Below are 19,643 nucleotides of genomic sequence, written 5' to 3'. Positions count from 1 at the left end.
GAAACCGCTCCTACTGATACTTACCGCCACGAGAAGCCGCCCTAGGACGCCACCGGGAATTAGGCTGGCCATGGTTATGTTGGTGGCTTTTTTGTTGTACTTAGGGGATTCTACAGGAACGTTGGTGCAAGATGGCCTTAAGCGAAGCCCGCTGATGAGTCGGATGTTTTCGTGCCTTTGGTGGCCGCGTTCGGTTTCAGACACTGCTACTACTACTACTGCTACTTCTTCTGGTTACAATTCGCTCGCCAGAGTGTGACGCAATAGCAGATATGTGTGGCCACTTCTTCTACAAAGTTAGTCGATTGTGTTCACCGCCTGTTGGCTTCCCTCCGGCGCGTCTTTTTCGTTACAATCGTCCGTATCAACAGCATTTCACGCGCGATGGTAACGCGGCGGCGAAATGGCACGCGCACGACGGCACATTGGCACCCCGTGGAGCAGCACACATTGGGGGGCTCCTATCGGAGGTCTGATGCAGTTTTCAACACACGGCACGAAAGACTTAATCGGGCGGCCGGCGAGGAACCTCTCTAGTCGATCGCGATCGTCTCGAACACAAGAACAAGGCAAAGGGTTTGCAGTTAGCCGCTCACAGACGCACTGTTCCACCGGTGAACCGACTCAGTAACCGATCGTTTTCGGTGCAGCCACCTGCGCTTGCGTACGCCGTTCGTAAGAAACTGAGCTCGCGGCACGATCGACGCCCGGTACCAACCGCCAAAGCCACGCGGTGCACGTCCAGCGTGATTTCAAACGATTGCAAGTTTTTGGCTCACTTCTTACCTGCTCGCTCGCTCTCTTTCTCTCTTTTTCCCTCTCCGTCCCTCCTTCTCATTTGATCGCGATCTTTCACTTTGTTTCGCGCCTTTTCGGAAACGGTTGAACAGGCAGGTTCGGTGGCGGGTTGGTGACGGGAAAAACTGTCCCTCGATAGCGGCGATTATTTGTTGCTCGTGGTCAGGAGCCACCGATCGGTCCGATAAACCGAGGGCCAACGGAATCGAGATCCGTTGGCGGTTCTCAGACACATTATGTCATCCCACCTGCTTCGCCGGTACACGAACTTTTCGAAAGGAAGTTTTCAACGACCCCACTTTTGGTGGGGCCACATTTCATTTGCATTTTTTAGTTTCAGTTTAGTTGGCTATTGAATGGTTTGGCTGTTGTTTTCTTTTCTTATGCTATAATTTTTACAGTCCTAGGATTTGCCAGCTCGGATTCCAAGTTTTTCCGTTCACTTTTGCCCCTCCCATGGCGAGTTCCTGAATTTCGTCCCGACAAATCCAAACTTGCAAACCGTTGAGTATTTTATTTTAGAAGACAATAATCAGGCCGAAAAAACCAGCTGCACTAAGCGAGTCATTGGCCAAGTTATGATTTATGATTGATCCGCCACGCCAACGACACGAAACAAAAACAAAGCAAAAAGAAAAAAGAAATAAACCCAACGATAGGGAAGCCAACAGTTCTCCATCATCGAGCATTGGTCATGTTGCGGTCCGTAGGGCTGACACCGAAACGCCTTGACAGATCGCGTTCCACCGCGCCGGACAGACGCAAGCCCATTTGACAAGGACGCCCGAATTAATGGACCTCGTAAAGTGAGAAATTTCTGTCGTGGGCACGACATTGCATTGCGACTGACCGTGGCCGCACCCTGCCAAAATGGTCAGGCCTGCCGCCCGCACGTGTTACCCCGGTCTCCCTTGTGCTATCGGGGGAAAGCATTAAAGGCGTTTTGACAGGTGCCGCCATGCTGCCGTCGTCGTTTGCTGTACCTTTTTGGCGATTCGGCTCAAATCCCCTAGCTTGCAAAAGGATTTATGAGTATATGGCACTGGCGTGCAAACGGCACTGGTATGAAGATGCACAATCGCTTTCCAGTGCACGGCACAATAGAGGAAGCGATGCATAACTGTGGGTGAAACTTTAATTGATTGCCAAATAATAGATAACCAGCTGGGGAAGGAAGGTCACTGCAGCCGTCTGCAAGCAGCATTCCGTAGAGGACCTCATCCTGTTCTGCCTAAATAAAGAATGGGAATGGAAACAAGACGATGCTTCGACGATGAAACGATTTGCAGTACCATTGTAGGAAAAACAGCTTCTTTGCGTAATCCTTTCACTCTTGCCACGGAATCATAAATCATAGCCAATCCTAGGGGATAGCATCTCCAGCCCGCCGAAACGCTACCGATATCTTCCATAGTTTCGAGCGACTGAGTATCAGTAGACGTTATTCTGCTTTTCCCAAACACCAAAGTTTGACATCCAACAATAACTCGTTGAAATATCCATTAGAGATTGGATCGATTGCGTCATATCGTACCAGAATTTATATTCTAAAAAATACATTTCGATTCATTTGACGATATATTTAAAAGTCAAGTGAACGTACATCATTTTCCTTTTTTTATTTATTCGCCAGTGTTTAAGAAAACTTGTGAATGTGATGAAATTGACATAACAACTTTAATTCCTTGACACAAATGTTTATTGAGTGCATAAATTGCACAATTTAATCAAATAGCATTTTTTTCATTCTCTACTAACGCTAGACATGAAAGAAGCTCTGTATTGACTTGCATAAAAATGTGCAAAACAATTTAGCTGATCCAAACTCGTTCCACAGGCACATCAGCTTGTCTCGTATACGTGAATAATGGATTAAACTAAATAAAAATAAATAACGTAAGTAAATAAATAAGAAACTGGCATAACGAAATTGATCTGATATGAGACAAGTCTGGGAGTGAACGAGGAGAATGGAATAAAGAAAAATTATAAATACCCAAGTGTATACTCAATTGAACCAAAACTTGGTTTTATTCATGAGATCTTGGGATTTATTCTTACGACCCTAAAGTAAAGGCTCTAGTAACTTTGGCCTTAGGATAGGCGATGCTTTGGCAAATGAGCTATATTTTAAACTAAACGGGGGAAAACGATTCATTTGATTTGGTTTCCATAGAGTTTTACTTTGCTACTGATCACGTATGACTCATAAAATATTCGGTTTTCATCCTTTCCGACCCGTTACAGCTCGCTAAAATGTCCAACTGCAGCATCGAGACGAGTAGCAACAAGTCGAGCAACAAGGGACTGCGGACATGGTAGAGACCGCCATGACACGGGACAGCGAAATACCGGCCATCTTCAATCCGAAACGTGTGCGTGCTCCCTCGGTTGTGGTAACAGGTTAGTTGTCTCATGCGCTCCGCTGGTCAGCTGTAGATTGACGTCGTCTTTACTTCGTTGTTCCCAGGAGACTCCCCAAATGGACCCTTCGGTGGATTCACCAACAACGTGCCACAGATTACGCACTCGGATTCGGTGACCTCAAGCCAGCACGATGGTCAGGACAGCCTGATCGGCATCACGGTGACGGGCGGCACACATGGCGGATGCGATACGCCAACCTCCCAACCGCACGCATTGCTCGGCGGCGGCGGCTTGGTTGGACCGGGTCCGGCAACGGGTCCTTCCGCACCATCGAGCCCACCCTCGACCTCGAAGCTGAGGGCCTGCCGGGACTCCTGTTGCTCGGAGTTGGCGCAGAAGATGTACTTCGGCGTGTGCGTGACGGTGCTGGTGACGGCGTCCTGGGTGGGGGCAACCCACTGCATCAAGTTTCTGTACCTGCGGCGGAACACGTACGCCTCCACACTACCGCCTCATCTGACGGCGTTCATCACCGACGGCACCACAGACCCAGTGCCGGGTGTCGGACCACACGACCAAAACTCCACCTCGGCGATGATTGTGCACGGATTTGGGCCGACGGCCTCCTTCCTGCCCTCGACCGCCAAACCGCTCGTTACGTCGGATCGCGTGCAACCCCCGGTGGTAGCGCACGTCTTCAATGCGCCCTTCTTCGCGTCCTGGTTCTGCACCAACTTCGCGATCCTCTTCTTTCCCATCTACATCCTTGGCCGGGTCGCGATCAAGAAGTGCGACGGCACCGGCGAGGTGTTGGGCGAGATCTTGCGTGGCTTCCGCGATCGGGGCTTCACCATCGGGCGCTTCCTGAACCGCTGCCTCACATTCTGCATCCTCTGGCTGTTAACGACCTACTTGTACGCGCTGTCACTCAAGGCGCTGCTCGCCACGGATGTGATGGCACTGTTCGCGACCAACGTTGCCTGCGTGTATCTGCTGGCCTGGGTTATACTGCAGGAGCAGTTCGTCGGAGTGCGGGTAAGTGCCCCTAATGTCCAAAAATGGTAGATTCCTCCATCCATCCTCGTTGCACATTTCTACAGATTGTGGCCGTTATCCTGTGCGACACGGGTATTGCGCTTCTTGCCTACATGGACGGCATTACGGGTAGCCCGACGCTGGGCGGGGTGGTACTGGCTGCCCTGGCCGCAGCCGGGTACGCCGTCTTCAAGGTGATGTTTCGCAAGGTGATGGGCGATCCACCGGTCGGCCAGATTGCGTTCACCTTCTCCATCATCGGCTTCCTGAACGCGGCCATCCTATGGCCCGTCTGTATCGCGCTCTACTTCACCGGAGCCGAAATCATGCCCTGGGAAACGTTGCCCTGGGTGGTGCTGCTAATGGCCAGCGTGTTACTACTTGGTATGTGGATCTTACTTCCTTCAATTACTTGCAATTACACTTTTTTCATTTTTCCCATGCGTGTACTTTTTTACTAATGCATTTTTTTTTTTGAGTGATGAGGAATACAAGCATACATCCATGTTTTTTCCATGAATGTCAACAATGAACTAGCAATAGTTATCTTTAAAAATTCTATTCGTTCACAATTTTTACTTGTTGGCAAGAGTAACAACCGTAATCAGTAGAGTAGAGTAGAATCCTAAAGAATAACAAATACATGAAGCCCAAAGGGGGGGGGGGGTCCGCGATAGCCGAGCGGTAGCGCCGGTTAGAAAATCGGCCCATGAGCGCCGGGGCTCACCACCTCGACGGCGTGGGTTCGAATCTCAACCGAGACCGGACCCTCCCCTGTACGAGAGGACTGACTATCCACGTACGTACAACAGGGAAACAAGTCTCGTAAGCCCTTAACGGGCAGGCATGACCAAGAGGTCGTTACGCCAAGAAGAAGAAGAAGATGAAGCCCAAAGATTCTAGAAAATTGCTGATGGAAAACACCTCCTAGCTTTTTTGCTCACTCGATCCTTGCACATGAATCATGAAGATACGTTCATAAAATTTCATATTAGAGATTCCTTAACATTCAGTCCTAGTAATGTTGCCTAAAGGACGTCACAAAATATTGGATTTTTCTAAATTCTGATCGCAGAATTTTTAAATGTGAAATTTAGCTAAGACTACTTTTATCTTTTCAATAAAATACTTTGTTTTCGGATGGATAATTTATATATTTGATCTTTCGATGATAGACAAGTTTGATCAATAAATACAAAGGCTTTAAATTACAGTTTTTAATTCATTGATTTTGAATTTATTTTATACAAATGATCGTTAAGGTCAAATTGTCACACATTTAATGTTTTATCGTATTCACAGTGTTTCACATCCTCACACAATTTAGCAGCGCCGTTACGTACAACATGTTTGTCACCCTGGGTCTCATAACAGCGGTGCCCGTGTCGGCCGGTAAGTGTTGCGACTCTGGATCATCTTTTTTTAATACGAGAATATGTATATTTGGCGTCGAACAATCCCATTTGTCGTTCTGTTTCCTTTCCCAGCGCTCGATATCGTCTTATACGGGGCCCAATTTGCCGGTATGAAGCTGGCCGGTATCATATTGATAGCAGTTGGCTTCTTTCTCGTAATGTTTCCAGACAATTGGCCAGATTACATCACCCGGTTGCTGCGGTAAGTGTCGCCATTACACCTTCTCCTCCACTCAAACCGATCACTTTTCTTCACTTCTTGTGTTGTTGTAATCTTGTGTTACATGTTGATTTTGTCTTTCTTTTCATATAAATATATAATATAAATACAACAATTTTCGTACGATTTCCACCCCACTATCTATTTCTTTCCCAGTCTATTCGGCGGATGTATTCTTATCAATGTTTCCACCTCCCCCCACCGTACTGTCTTTCCATGTCGATTCTTGTTTTTGACCACCATTTACGTTCCTTTTCACCAACTATATCCCCCACCCTTTCTAATGATCCAGTCTCTGGTCTCTCTTATTCGGTTTCTTCACCTTCTTTCTACTGGCTATATGTTTTGTCTCGTTTTTGGCCTTTCTCAATCTTTTCGGATGTTATCTGGCCTTTCTCTCCTTGTGATGAATGTTCCTGATAGACAGAGCTTCTGAAGTGGCTCCAACATTTAAAATGAATTTCATAAAAGCCCCGATTTTGAAACCCCTCTACTTAGTGAAAAAAAAAACTCTTAATCGTAACTAAATGATTTATTTCGGAGAGTTTAAAGATATACCCTCTCTTGCTTTAGTTTGATTTCATAACATCACTTCGTACTTGATCAAGCCGCCACCCCCATTCCATAAGATCTTATCACTGTTGTGGACAATTGATAGACCAATTACTTCATCACAGCTTTTTCCGGTATCCTGTCATTATCAATCAAAATTTTAGTGAACATAAGTAACTTTCCATACCATATATCCAGTTAATTGCGGTACGAATATCATCAGATCTCGGTTTCCTTCTGTTTCGTTTACCGTCTCCTTTTCCCTATCTACTATCTCTGCACGTGTTATGATAATGTGAGTGTATGGCATCCCCGCTGAATAGAATGCAAGTTTGTTGACTGATGCTAAATTTCCTTTGCGTCCTCCAAACATTTTCATCTCTTCTCCACCCGATCGTAATTATGGACATATCTCCCATAACAGGCTTGATCCCAATACATCCTATGTCTTTATGCTAGGAACTCCCCATTGTTTCAGGAGTTCAGGTTTTGTCATACTTTTTTGTCTTTTCTTAAGTCCATGATTTCAAAATGAACATTTTTCAACTCAATTAATCATTAGATAGCATAAGAAGGTTGAGTGAAGCTTAAATTTATCAATTACAACTAAAACAGAATCTAATTGTTATGCGAGATATGACCAATTCCAACTCCTCTTTTATACAACGTATGTTGTTGCCCGTGATCCCATCGAAATTACGGTATACCAACCTCGCATGTGCAAGTAGTATATTTGGGAATTTTAGTCTTTTCATAAAATTTCCTTTTACCTGTGGTCATCTTCCAATTGTTCTTCTCCCTCTCTCTAGCTATTGTTCTGCGTTTCTCATTACTTCTCTTATTAATGCTGGGTTATTTTCGTACCTCAAAGAAAACCTCCACCTCGCAAGAGAAAATCCTCAGCTCACTCCCTTTCCCCAGATCCAATGTTTGTGTGTGCCTTGCGATTGCTTGTTCCCGCGAACAACAACCTGTGTGTATGGCCTTGTGTGAGTGGGTCTGTGCGTTTCTGTTTGTGTGTTTTTGCCGTGACAGCCATGATTACAACTAAAATTGTTTGTATTCGAAAATTACAGAAAAACTGGTCGCGCATTACTAAGAAACCAATGTTGTTGTGATACTGCTGATAATGATTACGAAAATTCGGTAGGAAACCAATCAAATATCATAAAACCTAATCTGCCAATATAACACCACTACCAACCAATGTATACAACTATCAACATAAATCCAGTTCCGTTCGTTTAACTTACATTTCCCTCCGTTTTATGTTCCTCTTTTTTAACAAGTGTAAATTGAAAACAGTCATGCTTGAGGGAAACAAAATCTACACTGTTTTTCTTTGTTATTATTAAGTTACAAATTCATGTTAACTGTTGCTTAAAGCATTTAGAGTGACGATCATTTAATGCCGAGGATGAGACATAAGCGCAAACGTTACGAAGAAACTTTTCTTGTCTACAATATTTCTTCATTCATTTCTCTATAATCTTTTCTCCATCTATCCATACTTTGTAGAATCTACTCTGTAGAAGCTCACATGAGAGCGTTTATTTGTTACAAAATTTTCTCACGAGTGTGGCACTTCAATTTTCATCTGTTCTTTAGAATTTCCTGTTGATCGGTACCCTTTTTGCTCTTGTCCTTTCGTTCGGTTGAAGTTTGTTGTTTTTTGTTTTAAAATTTGTTACACAAAAGCATCAAATTGCTACCGTAAACGTTTACAATTTCAAGCTTAGTAACACAAAAAAAAAGATGCAATCGTTCATATTAAACAGGTAGTCTTCTAAAGCTAAAAGTAATTGTATTAATTGGATTCACTTTTGTTTTCGATAACAAATAGTTTCACCTTCAACATAGCCAGTATTATGGTCAAAGCCTCTCGTGGATTCTAGTGCAGTAGATGATCATCTTTACGGTGGTGTAACGATAAGAATCATAACACTGACATACGACTCTGTCGTTACCTGCTGTAGCTAGTCGTTGAAATACTCATAGATAGAAACTTACCACCATGAAGTACAAGTCGTTTAAGTTGGTTCATGTAATTTAGAATATCAGTTGTATTCTTCTTATCAATTTTAACGTAAACACCAATCGACCACAGAGAAATATTTATGCACATATTTTATGTTCTTTTTGTTTTAAAATAGGCATTTCAGGTCTTAAAAAACTGCTGACTATGTCATACAAGAGTCACATTAAGGAAAAAATTTAAAAATGTTGACTGCCCAGACAAAGTTTACATCTTCTTGTGTATTATTGTTTTGTTTTCAAAAATATATCCTTCTTAAAATGTTCCAATTAAGATTATAGACTATTTATTATTTATTTCAACATTATAGTTAGTACCGTTTACTCCATTTTGTAATAGATACCCTCAAAGCAATGTTAGTTCGTCGAAGTAGGATTTTAATTTCATATTAAAATTTCTGCTCTTCTTTCCTAATGATTAAGTTTGTTTTAAATATCGAACAAATTGGTTTCCTCAATCAAATTATGCATTTTCCAGTTATAAGCACTCTTGTTTCTTATTAACACCTACTGCTTCATACTGTATACTAACCTACTAAACGCCCCTTGTAGTTCCTTCGGCCTATACCTGTTTATTCCCTCCTAAGCTAATTTTCTTCTGCGTCTCGTTAGTTCTCTGTCGACTATTGGTTTGCAAACTTTGCTGCGTCTTTTTTCGCTCTGTCTGTCTCTCTTTCCCTCCCACTGTCTTTCACTTACTGTCTACCATCTCTCTTACTGTTTGATTTGATCATACTGTCTCTGTCTCTCTTTTCCTGATCGAGTCCCTATATATTTACCTTCAATATTATCCTTACTTTCATCGGTTTTTTACATAGCGTTAATTTTCAAATTATAGGCTAATCCCCATCCCATCGATATCATGAACCAAAGTCCTTAGTTGAACTTCCCAATTCATGAAGATATTTCTAAAGATGTGCAACCCTCTTTAAGAATAGTTTTCACTAATTGATTTATAGAGTTGACGTTGTTGAATTTTAATATTTCTTGGAAAAGGGCTTAAGATAGTTCTTGCGTGAATAACATGCAATGAAAACAAACCGCTATTTCACTTTCTTTCCAAACCACTACTATTCACTTCTATTGAAAAAGTTAGCACCCAACCAGGCATTATAAAAGAAAATGCTGATCTACTTTCGGTAGACGCTTGTTATTCGCGCTACGAACCCACTGTGGAAACTCGTCGTTTCGTGTTTTCCGGATTTCCCAACTAGTTCCGTTGTTATGTTTTTACCGGTTCTGGGACGCATATGTGCTGTTCGTAACCAAAACATAACATCATATCATTTTCCTTCACAACAAAAGCAAATTGCTCATCTTTTTTCCTTTTTACCGGTTGTTCTGTTTTGTCAGTGGTTTTTATAAGTTGTTTTCATTCTCAAGTTTAAAAAAAACGATCCATATATTTCAATTGTTTTCCAGAAATATCATCTTGTTGGGTCACAACGCGAGGTGAGTGTCCTGTATTACTGTACTATGAGAATAAGAATTTACGTTCCTTTCTGTTCTATTTTTCTCTGCATCCTTTCGTTTCGAGTCTGTTTGATCCCGAAGTGTATGTTATCGTAACACAGAGCCGAAAGCGCCCTGTTTTGCGAAACAAGCTCCCCAAAATGGTGTTACTTTTTTTTACCCTCTTCGCTTAGAGGGTTTATTTCACCGATGATTTTTGTGTGTTGACACCTTAATGTTTTAAGTTTTCCATGCGCCATTCAGTGTGTTCGTTGTTGCCTGCATTTGTGTCCATGTCTGTGTTTTGTTAGTTCGACTACGCTCAAATGCTCTTTTTTTGTAAACAGCCACACAAAAATAAATTGTTTCACTTCCTGGTTTTTTCAATCAAAGTTTAACAAGTCAAACTATTTTCTCCTTCACACCCTTTAATCATTGTCATAAGTTTAATAATTATTTGTTTTGAAAATGTCTGGTTTAGATGTGCTGTTTTGAATTTTAGCATTCTGTTGTCTTGAAAAGCATCAACATTATGCCTGTTCTCATTGCGACCACCAATTGTTCCCAAACACTGATAATGGTAGCGTCGGCGACGATTATTTGTAATACTTTTGGTCCATGGACGTGCGGTAGCTTTCGTCATGTTTTGTGTAAGCCGTGTTTTGGAGCCAGTCAAAATCAGTATCATGCATAATTGATTCGTTCGCAAATTCGCGTAATATTCGCCAGCGTGAAACCGAGTTGCGTTCGATATTGCGTTACTGTCTGCACCGAGACCCGATCGCCGAATGCAGCAGCAGTAACTAATGATCCATGTTTCGCGTGTGCTTTTGACGTCCAGCATACGGGTTTCCTCTCATGAATTAGTACTAACTAATCATGATTGATGATGTTGGTATGCTTTTGTTTCATTAATGATCGATTGTTGATGGTCCCAGTGAACCGGCTTGTCATGGCTCTAGTTGTTGCGTGTCCACAGCACCCACAAAACGGTGTGATTTCTGCATAGTTCCATATAAACGAACCCATTTGCACCTTTCGCAATTACTTTTTCCCTAATTTAATATTTTCTAAAAAAAATTTCATGCGAAACAATATAAGAGGATAACATAAGAAATTATCTTAATCCCAATCAAACAGGGACAAAGGAAACTTTGAAAAAGCCAGTTTCTTATCTATTTACCGATCAGTATTTGACATGCTTTTTAAATCAAATTTTAATATCATAACTATTGATTGATAACTCATTTTATTTAATGAGACACTTCAACTGCTTTAATAAGATTTCTTATATCTCGTTTTAAACGTAAGGACGCGATTTTAACCAAATTTACGGCCTCGCCCGTCAGTTACCTTTTCAGTAATTTCTTGTGTTGTGAAATTGGAAACCGGTTATAACTTCGTCTAATGGAATCCCACACATAAACTGGAATTGGATAACTCTTGATAAATAGTCTTGTTTATAGGGACTTGTCAGTACAAACGAAGGAAGTTTATCTGTGCTGCGAAGGGTTGGAAGACATGCGCCTATATGTTTCCAGTTCTTCACTGAACACTAATTAAAACTGGCGTAGCTAATATTCATTAGATCGGATGTTCTACTCTGCAAGGTTATAAGATTTTAAAATCATTGCAACCAACAGATCAAACCTAATATAAACGTAAGAAAACATAATTTTAGGGAAGAAACGCTACCGATTTCAAAGCCAGACCCCAGACCGTCTTCAGATGGTATTTTCAAAAATTGGTTTTACCAAAACCAAATTTATCTGGGTTTCAGGGCAGGTTGATGATAAATTAAATTAAATTTCATAATTTATCAGCCGTGTGCGGTTCCTTCGCTTTTAATCCGGCGTGCGTACCGACGCAGGTAAAGGGGCTCATTAGTGAGGTCCTTTCTTTGGTAAATAATAATAGCAGAAGGTTTCAAATGGTGCGAGCTATACCGTGTTGGCACTCCTTGAAAAAACATATTAAAAGAAAGTGTTACGTTCTCGTCTGGCGATTTAGAATTAAGGTTTCGAAATAGCATCATGTTCATTGTTCTATTTAAAATCCATTCACGGTCGATGAGCAAGCACTGTTAGATAAGAGTTTTAAATCTTCGACATAATGTATGCTCCTAAGTTAAATTATAGGTTCTTGCTAATACGCTTGAAACTACAGAGATAGTTCTGACAACACGGAAGCTGTTTCGACCGAACTCATGCTCATCCACTCATTGCATCCACACTGTTTTGTCATTCCTTTATCGTAGTTTCCTGTAACCAATGAACTAATTCCTCAACTACTCGTTCCAGATATACCACAAAAGAGGTAAACGTTTAACAGAGTCTCTCAAATGCTGATCCTATTACTGCTCATGTCACTGCAAGTCTATGCGTATGCATATTCGAAAGAAACATTTTTTTCTCAAGCTAACATAACATCATCTAAGAGCAAAGAAAACCCTAAACTTTTAATTATGACCAAGAATAGTCAGAAAAAAAAACGAAACAAATCTCACTCACATCAAACCGAACAGTCACAAGACCGTCAGTACAAGCGAACTCAAGCAATCAAGTTCAGGCCATGGCCAGGTGAGATTCCAAAGTAGGTTTGCGATTGCTGCTCCGTAGAACTGCTCCGTAGTAGTGTCCGACCGTTTGCTGAGTTCATAGCGTGTGTTTGTGTGTGCCAAAGTATCCTTATAGCCCCTTTCTAGGCTGCCCTTTCTCGGCTAAATGCAACACAGTACTATGCCAGCAATGAAAATGAAAGTTTGCTACCACCCATTACCTCCCATTCCGTTCCCTTCGTTTTCTCTTCCTCCCACAATAAGCAACGAACTGACAGTTTGCCGTGGAGCTGCGAACCAGAGGACATCATCCTTGTGCAGAATCCTCTCTGTATATTTATGCCCGATTCCTAAGCTATGCGTTCGCACGCAGACTATTTTTTTCCGCCTTGGTTTTGTTAATTTTAGTTTCACTTGTACGTGTGGGTTAGACTGCACCATTTGTGCACCAGTTGTATAAACTATGCAATCATGCTTAATGCGGCTCATTGAACGAAGCAAACGACGGATTGCTTATGCCGTTTATCATGCAGACTGAAATGGACATTCGATGCTATTCACGTGAATAAGTAAAGTAAAGCAACAGTTCATGCTTAGAATAATATTGGCAATTATTCAGCAGTGCTTGGTCGAATCAAAATTTTTTACCTCTGCCTGCGTGCTTTCCTTTTAAGAAATATGGTTTCTTACTACTTATTGACAATACCTAAGAAAAACACATCTATTTCTCCTCTAAGGCTCCGATTCCATGCGGATGAAGTAATTTTGTTAGCTAAAGAGTCAAATGATACCTTCAATCTCGATTATCAGACATATTACACTTTATGTTGTTTGCTTTCGTTCATTTGCAAACCAATACCTTTATAAATAAAAAAACAGACTTTCTTGCAGATCTTACGTTTGCAAGCCGTTTTGTTAGTGAACAGTCGTTTTGTTCCATCAACTAAAACATGATTTCTGACATTTCTCTAATCCACTTTTCTACCCATCGAACCTCAACCATACCCGTCACATTTTACACAATTGTTGACTCGCACAGTCGGCCAGCCTTTTGTAGAAGGGACATTGTCGTTGCCTCACCCCCATCTACTGTCCGATAGAGTATGGTTATCAAAGTGTCCAGAAGCGGAATGTAGTACTAGTTCTTCCTATGCATCGCTCTCACCATAAAATAACGCAAAAACTAAGCCAAACTAAGCCCAATCAGCCACTGCTCATAAACACGAACCCTGGAGGCGGCTGTAATCGTGATAGCAGACAGGTAAGTAGTACACATGCCGTAGTATTTCAATTTAGTCATCTCATCTTCATCCACTATCACACTTTGAGAGCTCACTGTAAGATGTACTATATCACGAGCAAGATCACTCTTCACCTAGTAGCCGATTTGATCTCACTTAATCTGTAACTACACCACTTTTTCCTATCAATGTATTTCTCTCGTTTTCTTCTCTTTCTCTTTCTCTCTCTCTCTCTCTCTCTCTCTCTCTCTCTTTCTTAACCTTTCATTTTATGATGAACATGCCTACACATCAACGCCACAAACTCTACTGCTCGATATGCTACTAACATCTCCACTGCTCTTTACAATGTTCTGCTACTAATTCTTTTCTTACGAACACGGTAATGGAACTACTATTACCTCTTTTAACAATAACAACCACGTGTTACGGTACACATCTAAATCTACTGCTTCTTTTATTACTGCTTCATGGTACTATATTACGCTTTTTTACCTACACACTTTGGGTACATTGAGAATGGGCTTTCTTTGGCCATTCATCGTCCCGTCCGTTCAACGATGAGAGGATGTCCCTTCGGTCTTGTCGTTGTTGAACCATTTTGTTGATACCCGTGTACCCCCCTTCAATCGATGCACAAATGCATTTGTAAATGCTCCCACTCGGAACAGTACCGCCACCCTCTTGACGCAGTCGAGCCGTAGAAGATTGATATTGAGCACAATGTTGCAATCCAAGCGTACCAAAACCAAATTCCCAAAACCACTACTTTTGTGTGTATTCACAAGGATCGGGCAAAACGGCGCAAATCAAGGTAACGTAATTTTCCACCATTTTCCATTTTCAAAATCTATCTTCAAAATAAAAATCGCTTTTTCCTTCCTCTGTCCCAACTAGACAACGAAAATTAGGTATCCCGCTAGCTTTAAAACCGAATTGATAATAATTTGCTTTTCCGTCACTATGTGCAAATGTCATTAATGGACAGCTGCTTTCGCCTTTTACCGCTTATGTCTCATGCAACGCCATTTCAAGTATAGTCATGCTTCTACTGCTATATTTCCTCCTTCCACCATGAGCTTATCAAATACCAACCTAATGAACTTTCGTAAACCATTGTAAACATCCATAAATGTTAATGGTTTATCCAAACATCTCTCTTTCTCTCTGTATAGTTTATGGGATTTTATCGTTGTGTCATCTTTAGTTCCTTCCATCGTCACCTTTCATCTTTAAGAATCATCATTCTCTGTTATTTTATACTTTTTTTCACCTCTCTCGATTTCGAAGCACAAAGCATACAAAAAAAATCAACTTACCCTTTTGGTGCATCGCAAAACGAAATTCATTTTAAGTTCTAACTGATTGGAGCCCACGCTCAAGAGTAAACTTTTTCAAAAGCCCTTGCACGCAAAATCTTTACTGAGAGAAAGAGAGGGTTACCCGATGCTAGGAACATCGGTTGTTCGATTCTTTGGTTTTCCATCATAGGTTAGAGACCGTGAAGGAATAATCTAACAATTTATCACTGCCTGTCGCAAGCCATGTTTGCTTCCCTCCGATTAGAACACTTTGAAAAGCAACAAACCAAGCAAGTAAAGCTGCGATTTGGTTGGAAACGCTGGCTTCTCTGTGCCTGTGCTATCAGTTTTTGATTTGTTTTCCTTGTGTTTTTCTCCGTTCTGACTGTCTGCCTCTCGTTACCTGTTTCCACTGGTTTAGTTTTTCCAGAACTAATTCAAAACCACCGCTTTTACACCGGCTTTACCATTGGCGCATCTGTTTTCTTTTACTAATCTGTTTGTTTCCTCGCAATTGCCAATCCAACGTTCTTTTCTCTCAAAAACCCCCTGCGCTTCCCGGCCGATTCGATGTTTCCTTGTCCTGACAATTCCCTGGCTGTCCAACGCTGCCCATACATTCCCATTGCAGATGGGGTCGTCATCCTCGAAGCGGAACTCCATCGCAGCATCGCGACGTCATCGACTATCGGACGGGTTACATTCGATCGCATCTTCGCTCTCCCTCTGGCCGGGTGAGATGACCGACCAGCAGCACCACCAACTGCACCACCAGCAAAGCCTACAGCACCTGCAGCATATCCTTCGCAACGACAGTGGTAGCGATTTCCTTAATCTGAACCCGCACGCGAAACTGCGCCACTATTCGCTCACGGAAATGACCACCAACTTCATTCGCAAACCGGGCTCGATTGGCCTCGGACCAGGACTGTGTACCGAAAGCAGTCCCAACTCGCTAACGGCCACATCCGGGCATCGCTATCCATCGATGAACGGACGCAGCAGTTCGTACGGGTCGTTGGAATGAGGTCGGGCGTTCGAAGCAGATGTAATGCCAACTTCCGCGGATAATTTCATAGACAATCGATAGAGGGTCCGATAGCATTTACTTAACTTAACTTAACATTAGTTTTCGTACACACAAGGCGTCGTCTAGTAACGTGTGTCTCGTAGCAGAGTAATAAGTTAACTCGTATACTAGCAGCACTTCTTTTTAGACTTTAGAGAAAGTCTCCCCTTCATTTCTCTAGGTTCGCGCAACGATAGGAGCAATCGATCATCATATACAAAAACAAAACAGCATGAAATGTACTTAGCTCATTTTACATTAATGATAGAACTTGACGAATATATCCAACCAGTCGATAGATACAATTTTAAATCAAACCGTTCTCTTGACTCAGTTATTGATGTTGAATACTCTCGGCTTGATAGTTGAAATGCCAACTACGAAACAAGAAGAAGAAAAGTGTAAAAATAATTGTAGAGTAATGATAATCGTGATGTGATTGAAACTTTACTCTATCCTACTGAGTTGGTTATGCAAGGTGAAATTCGTGAGAAGAAAATCAAACAGTCCGTGTTCGCACTTCCCAAAGCTACAATCAAACTAACACGAGATAGCGTATCAACAACGTGCCGATAACGTTTGGCAGCTAACTATGGCGCCCTTCCCAGATTGAAGTGGTGCGGCACCATTCAGAATAGAATTGAAATTAGTCAACACGAAAGGCACTGGCAAGGGGAACCCAAGTAAATGTTAATAATTTCTACCAAACAGTTATAGTTCTCTATTCCACAGATTTCGTAACCTAGGATAGTCGGTAACCATTTTTAGAGTATCCGGAAGTAGGGATAGAATTATATCCCTACCAAACGGAATTGATGTTCCCGATGATAGAATCTATTTGTTGACTATTATATGTAGTACTAAGGTAGATTTTTGTTGACCCGTTTTATGAACATTGAGTGTTACGCTCACCATGTAAAATCAGGTGTCGTTAAGTAGTATTTCCCATGTTAGTTCAATCATTTCATGCAATCAACAATAATGTTTATAAGGATTGGGAAGGAAAAACATTGCAACCTAAAGTGAGATATAGATAAGATTGACCGTTATCGGTGCAATGTAATGTGTTATGGGTTTATTTACTATTTGTCAATGCCAACCTTCAATCGAATATTGTACCGATCATTCATTCGTAACATGTTATACAAAATAAAACAGAGCAGACAACGAATCAAGGCTGAACCAGTCAGCTTTTAGTCATGCACACATTCTTGTAGAAATTTAAATGATGTGTAAATGATTAAATCGAAGATTTAACAAATGAACGCCAGTTTCCTACTTTCAGGCAATTTATGTATTTACCATGAGTAATCGAAAAGACAAATACGCTCGATAGTTATGTTCGTTGAGGCAATTATGAACTCAACGTTGGATGAAACAGTTGAAAAGCTTTCATTTAACTTAATACATTTTCTTGCATCTTGATTTTCCGATTTATTGGGCTGGGCACCTTTTCTTTTGTTACCATTAAAGTAAAAGCCCTTCTGTGGTCCCAACCTTAGTTTAAGTTTGGTACAACATACTTAAATAATTGGCGAACGATAGTGTTGAGATTCAGAAAGAGCTCTGGTAATTTCACGCTAAATAGAGCAATTGCATGAATAATCTTTCGAATGAAAGTGTGTGCACCAGCAGTATTGCCCGTTCCAGCGTGCCTGCTTAGACATTTTTTAATTAGCTTTAAATTGTTGCCTATATTTGCGTGTTTGTTTCCTCGATTTTATTCCAAAGTTTTATTTTCTTCCAAATTTACTTCACGAATGTCAATATCTACTCGATAAATATATCCGCGGTTAGTCAAGGTCTGTGAATCAAATTCTTATTTGGCAAGCCAGACTCACCGCGAGTCTGGCCTGGGTACAATCTAATGTGCACAGGAAAGGCACCTATACATCGACAATTTCACACGACGCATTCAACACATGCATGAGAGAACTAATGTGTACATATACGATTGGCTAGTGCACCGCCAGAAGTGCCCACCCGTAAACAAAACTGATCGACTTTCCAAGTGGATTTTGACTCTTGCTAATAAGAAAACTAGCGCTTCTTGACCGTTCGTAATGAGAATGGTATTATGAGACTATGGTTAAGAGAACTGTTCTTATTTGATTAAAGATGCTCGTTTGTAGCAGCGGTGCACCAGCAGAAGTGCCCAGCGCAACGTAAAGCGTTAAGTAGATTTTGAACGCAACTATTACGGGTGGAAATTACAATACCATAAATAAACAAATAATTTCGTGATTCATTTTATAAATTCATGACTGTGCAGTGCACAGGTTGCTCAAGTGGACGAGACGCCACTGCTTTCTATACCATCCGCTAATTTTATAATTTGTCTGACGATGAGGCTCCCTGCTCGCATCGTCGCCATATTTGTTCCATGTTTGCGCCTGAAGGTTATGCATTAGGTGGCACATCTATTCAGTTTGAATATTTGAACCATTGGATTTCCGTTAGAAGCTGTAATAATTTGAACCCATCGGTTAAACTAGACAAGATGGACGGCATAAACCAATGAGTTGGACTGAAGAAGTGAGTATGAAACGGCGCAGCGAGCTAAATTGGTTATAAATTTGTGGGTAAAAGAGTAAATGAGGCACCGAGCTAGATTCTCCTCTTCCTACTGGTTCACATTAAGCGCCTGAAGCTATGCAAAGCGCGACGCATGAATTCTTTTCGAATATTTGATAGCGAACGGTTCGCTTAAAAGAACATAACGGTTTAAACTAATCACGCAGTGGAGGTTGAACGCGGATTAATATACTTTTACATGTAAAGTTACCTTGTAAATTATGCCACGCATGATGGATAGTATGAACCAATGAGTTTAGCCTAAGAAATGATTTTGAAACGGCGGCGCGCCCACAGCGAGCGCAGCAAGCGGACTGCGCTAGGTATACCGAAAACGAGATTTTGTTATAGTTTTGAGAAATAAGGGAGGCCCGTGGGCCCCCCTCATAAAGCTCCCCTAGGTTGATTGCGTAGCCGAAATTAACGGTACACACTACGGTTCAAATACTCGTAGGTTGAATTTAACGAATTAATGTATCACCAATTGCATACATTCAGTTTAAACGTCCACAAAAGCTGTAGCCACGATCGAAAACATGGCGACCGGGGCCTCATTTACTCTTTTACCAATTTGTGAAATAATTTGTGGGGGCCGTGGGCCCCCCTCTTATCACACCACTAGATTGATAACGTAGCCGAATTTTATAAACGCATGCAAGTAATGCATGAAAGAGTTCATGTTGTAAATTCTTTCCAGTACAGTTGGTCCCCGCAGTACGCGATACTCGATATACGCGAATTCGCAATACGCGATTTTTTACAACTGACAGCTTATAGCGTTGCTTGAGTTCTGACTAGTCAATTTTACTTTGTTTTGGTAGAATGAAGTTTTTAATATGCACTTTTTAACAGAGACATAATTATGCAATGTAAGAAATGGAACACTTATTAGTGATTTCGATAAAAGATATGTTAAATAAGCGGTTCCCTCTCAGTGTCAACTCTTCAATATGAGGTATAAACGAAATGGCAGAGGAAATCCGCAATACGCGAAAATTCGATATACGCTATTGCGTCCGGTCCCAAAC

At 41.5% G+C, this 19,643-nt stretch overlaps 1 protein-coding gene across 1 annotated transcript; it reads left to right on the top strand.

Annotated features, from left to right (window-relative positions):
* Nucleotides 1–3,093: 3,093 nt before the first annotated feature.
* LOC131261444 (uncharacterized) lies at nucleotides 3,094–17,240 on the top strand. Its single transcript, XM_058263477.1, has 8 exons — nucleotides 3,094–3,201; nucleotides 3,269–4,200; nucleotides 4,266–4,584; nucleotides 5,503–5,592; nucleotides 5,688–5,817; nucleotides 7,464–7,533; nucleotides 9,844–9,873; nucleotides 15,604–17,240. Exons 1-8 carry the CDS (start codon nucleotides 3,114–3,116, stop codon nucleotides 15,997–15,999), a joined length of 2,055 nt encoding a protein of 684 aa, XP_058119460.1. The 5' UTR covers nucleotides 3,094–3,113; the 3' UTR covers nucleotides 16,000–17,240.
* The last annotated feature ends 2,403 nt before the right edge of the window (nucleotides 17,241–19,643 follow it).

The sequence above is a fragment of the Anopheles coustani genome, chromosome 3 (genome assembly GCF_943734705.1).
Source record: "Anopheles coustani chromosome 3, idAnoCousDA_361_x.2, whole genome shotgun sequence".
Taxonomy (NCBI): domain Eukaryota; kingdom Metazoa; phylum Arthropoda; class Insecta; order Diptera; family Culicidae; genus Anopheles; species Anopheles coustani.
Note: the sequence above shows the minus strand (reverse complement) of the source record. Positions and strands in the feature narration are given on the sequence as shown.

Bases quoted from the DNA above. Each gene is read 5' to 3' on its own strand.
- LOC131261444 (XM_058263477.1), top strand. From the start codon at position 3,114: ATGGTAGAGACCGCCATGACACGGGACAGCGAAATACCGGCCATCTTC. The intron at 4,585-5,502 runs GTATGTGGATCT...TCGTATTCACAG, and splicing joins GGCCAGCGTGTTACTACTTG to TGTTTCACATCCTCACACAA. The intron at 9,874-15,603 runs GTGAGTGTCCTG...TTCCCATTGCAG, and splicing joins TTGTTGGGTCACAACGCGAG to ATGGGGTCGTCATCCTCGAA.